Source organism: Radiomyces spectabilis (genome assembly GCF_025331425.1).
Source record: "Radiomyces spectabilis strain NRRL 2753 chromosome Unknown BYT42scaffold_31, whole genome shotgun sequence".
In the NCBI taxonomy this organism is placed as follows: Eukaryota; Fungi; Mucoromycota; class Mucoromycetes; order Mucorales; family Radiomycetaceae; genus Radiomyces; species Radiomyces spectabilis.
Window position 1 is genome coordinate 2,811 of NW_026251956.1, and position 4,054 is coordinate 6,864.

At 42.6% G+C, this 4,054-nt stretch overlaps 1 protein-coding gene across 1 annotated transcript; it reads right to left on the reverse strand.

The window, feature by feature from the left end:
- Nucleotides 1-2,721: 2,721 nt before the first annotated feature.
- On the reverse strand, nt 2,722-3,015 carry BYT42DRAFT_619053 (uncharacterized protein; the record flags this gene model as incomplete). The annotated part of the gene is made up of 2 exons (XM_051572351.1): nt 2,722-2,933; nt 3,003-3,015. The coding sequence occupies 2 exons, from the start codon at nt 3,013-3,015 to the stop codon at nt 2,722-2,724; spliced, it is 225 nt and encodes a 74-aa protein (XP_051418016.1).
- Nucleotides 3,016-4,054: the final 1,039 nt, after the last annotated feature.

Sequence of the window (4,054 nt, forward strand, 5' to 3'; positions counted from 1 at the left end):
TGCCTTGAGACTGTCTCCCAGTACTGTTTCTAAGTATGCAAGAAGTACTTCCCGGAACGTGAAAAATATGCAAGCTGGACGACCATCGTTGTTTTCACCAACAACCATTGCCTCAGTGCGCCGGAAGGTTTTTTCTGACGAGCTTACCACTGCTGTTGCCATTCAGAAATATTTGAGGGAGCTAGGGACATCATGCATACGTAAAACAGTGTGCAATCTGTTGAAGCAACTTGGTTTCGAAGCTCGCATAAAAATCAAAAAACCATTACTTACCAAGAGACACATAAAGGCGCGATTGGATTGGGCCAAAGCTCATCAACACTGGACAGTCAACGATTGGAAACAAGTGGTGTGGTCTGATGAGACCAAGATCAATGTCTGGGGCTTGGATGGAGTTAAATACTGCTGGGTTAAGCCGGGCGATCCCTTGAAGCCTCATCATCTGGATCTGACTGTCAAGCACAGAAATGGCAACATCATGCTATGGGGCTGCATGACATATGAAGGCCTCAGTTATGCGTGTCAGATTTTCGACGGCACAATGAAGAAGGAGGATTACGTAGAGATTCTGAAGACCACTCTGCATAATTCAATCGAGCATTACGACCTGGACGAAGATGCAATGATCTTCCAACACGATAACGATCCCAAACATACTGCCAAGTATACGAAGGACTACCTGAACTCGTGCCGTTTTTCTGTTCTGCCTTGGCCGGCCCAGTCGCCGGATCTTAACCCCATTGAGCATATATAGCATCACCTTAAGCTCAAATTGAGCTATTATGACCGCCAAGCCAGTGGGGTTACCGAATTGTGGACTCGTGTTGAGGATCAGTGGAACGCGTTCCCTTTGGAACTTTGTAAAAAATACATTGAGAGTATGCCGGCTCGTGTGCAAGCTGTTCTGAGGGCCAAGGGTGGGCATACTCGATTTTAATAAAGCGCTTTATGCAAAACGTCGCCATTGACAAAGGATGCATAATTGACAGTAGTTGGGGAACAGTTTGTGTGAAATGGCCGAAATTCCGGAAGAAGAGTGGGAAGAGTGTGAACAAAAAAATAAATAAAAAACGGCGGCTAAATAATTGCTGGTTTACTGACGAAGAAAAGATGCAGTATGCTGGCAGTCCTCAGATCTGCTGCCCATTATGCACCGAATTCAACATGGAGCTAATGGCGTTCATGAATTGCACGATTCTGCCTGGAATGCTTCACATATATTTTTTAGAGGACGCTGCCATAAAGATATTTTTATTTCGCCAGTGTTTATTATATCGGCAAGAAGAAAAACGGGTGAAAAAATGCTTTTTCTTATTTTTGGGTTTTTGGGAAAAAATGGTCCAAACCGACCGCTCGTCTTGAAATGGTGAATGCAATGGGATGAATTGCAATGCGATCACCAGGATTTCGCGATAATGTAGAGAAGAGAATGTACTTTTCATATAAAAAAAAATTCGGACGGTATATATAGTGAAAGCCGCCGTATGAATAAAAACGTAAAAAAAGAGCATAGGTTTGGACCATTTTTTCTCCCACTGTATATTACTGTAGAATGGGGGCATCTGTCATTCGTTTCTTAATCTCAGTAAAAGCAGCTTGACAGTTTGGTATCCATTTGATAGGGCGCATCTTGGATCTGATTCCTTTGGTCAGGTCAGTCAATGGGGCGGCGATCATTGAGAAGTCTTTGATAAAGCGATGGTAATGTGATCTTAGACCCACAAATTGTCGAACCTCTTAGACGTTGGTTGGTTGTGGCCAGTCTTGAATAGCCTTGACTTTGTCTCGGGAAGGCAATATGCCATGGGCGGAAACCTGAAATCCCACGAACTGCAATTTGGTTTTGTTGAACTCACATTTCTTGAGATTGGCAATCAGAGCGGCCTTGTGTAGGCACTGCAAAACTTGACGGATATAATGATAATATTCTTCTTGGGTTCGACTATAGATCAAGATATCATCCAGGTACACAAGTGCAAAATCATCAAAGCAGTCACCGAGGACTTCGTTCATCAGTTTTTGAAAAGTTGGCAGAGCATTGGTTAGACTAAAAGGAAGCACCAGAAATTCGTAGAATCTGTAATACTGTACATGTTAAAGGCAGCCTTGGGTATATCTTCCTCATGTATGCACACTTGATAGTATCCACTCTTGAGGTCAATACTTGAAAAATATTTGGTACTGCCCAGCCTTTCTAAACACTCATCAATCCTTGGCAGTGGGTGAGAGTTGCGACGAGTTACACAATTGATAGCACGGTAGTCCATATAAAGTTGCATCGAGCCATTCTTCTTGCGCACAAATAAAACAGATGCTCCCCAAGGTGATATGCTGGGTCGAATGAGGCAGAGGTCGAGTAATTCCTTTAACTATTTGTGCAACTCATCCAGTTCTTTGGGGCTCATCTTGAATGGTGGCCAGCTAATGGGGGCAGCATCTCCAGTGTCGATTATGTGCTCTGATTGTCGATCGGGCGGCAATCCTGGTAAGCTATCCTGGAATACATCAGCAAACTCTTCCACAAGATCACTGTATTGAGAGTCAAATGCCTTGGTACTGGAAGCGATCTCTTTGTTGATGTAGCAAAGGAAGGTTTCTTCAATTTGGTGCTTTCGTTCCAATTATTGTAATTTGTCAATACAATAACAAGTAGGAAAGTTCTAGTAGGTTTCATGCGTATTTAGGGCGTATGGTATATTACAGTCCATTCTATCGAATTTTCTAAGTGTCTAGATCCCAGTCTGGTTCAGGCTTCATTCGCTTGATCCAATCTCGGCCTAAAATCAGATCAAACTTTGTGTTGAGAACGTATGCTGGGAACTCGTACATTAGACCTTCAGCATCAAGCGACAGCGACACCTTACTAACAATGGTGAGCTTGTGACTACTAGCTGTCTCTACTTGACGATTGAAGACAGGCTTGGTGGGAAGACCTTGTATCATTCAGGGTGCGACATAAGTGCAGGTAGCACCACTATCCAGGAGCACCTCACAGGTTTTACCATTGCAGACCATCTTATACAGAGGCAATTCGGTGGACTTTATTAAATTCAAAGTTGCTATGTGATTTACAGTGACTCAGGAAATTGATCCAATGTTCGCCGATTTTTTACTTTATTGTATTTATCTCCACAACTGTCATATGTATCGTTTCCGTTAAAAAAATATGTTGTAGCCCTAATTCATAGCTTTAAAACAAAAAAAGATAAAGTCTCTAGCATAAGTAGATGATGAGTAATCAAGGTTTCCACACGACCGCTCATTGGATCAATTTTCTGAGTTGCACTTACTTATTGAATCAATAATCAATCTGTCCACCTTTGGCCTTGATGACCGCCTCCAAACATCAAGGCATGGTGGCAATATACTTCTGGCATGCCTCCTTTGTTACCTTGTTGTACCAGATATAATGGACCTGCCTCTATAGCTCTTCTATTGATGTGGGTGCTTCATCATAATCAGCAAGCTGACACTTCAGATAATACCACATATTTTCAATTGGATTCAGATCAGGAGAGTAAGGGGGCCACTGGAGTACTTCAATACTCTTGGATTCAAACCATGCTTTTGCTTTTTTAGATGTGTGCTTAGAGTCATTGTCTTGTTGAAAAATGATATTGTCAATCTGCATACCATATTCTCGAAGGCTACCAAGCATATCATCCTCCAAAATATCACAGTATAAAGCTGCGTCCAATCCTCCTTCAATTTTAGTAATCAAACCAGGGCCATTGGCAGTAATGCAACTCTAAAGAAAGAGACTGCCGCCTTCATGCTTGGTAACATGATTGACGTTGTGATCTCTAAGTGGTTGTCCCTTCTGTGTCCATGTCCACTGCTTACCATCTGATCCCAAGCGATTGATTTTTGTTTCATCAGAAAATACCACTCTGTTTCAGTCTTCAACAGTCCAAGAATGGTATCTTTTTGCAAAGGCAAGGCGAGCTTTCTTCCTGGAGGGGGTCAGGGGCAAGGCGTCAGGTTTATGCATGGACTTATAGTTGTTGGCCTGCAAAAAGTCCCAAATCGTCTGGGGAGCAATAGGCGTGGTGGA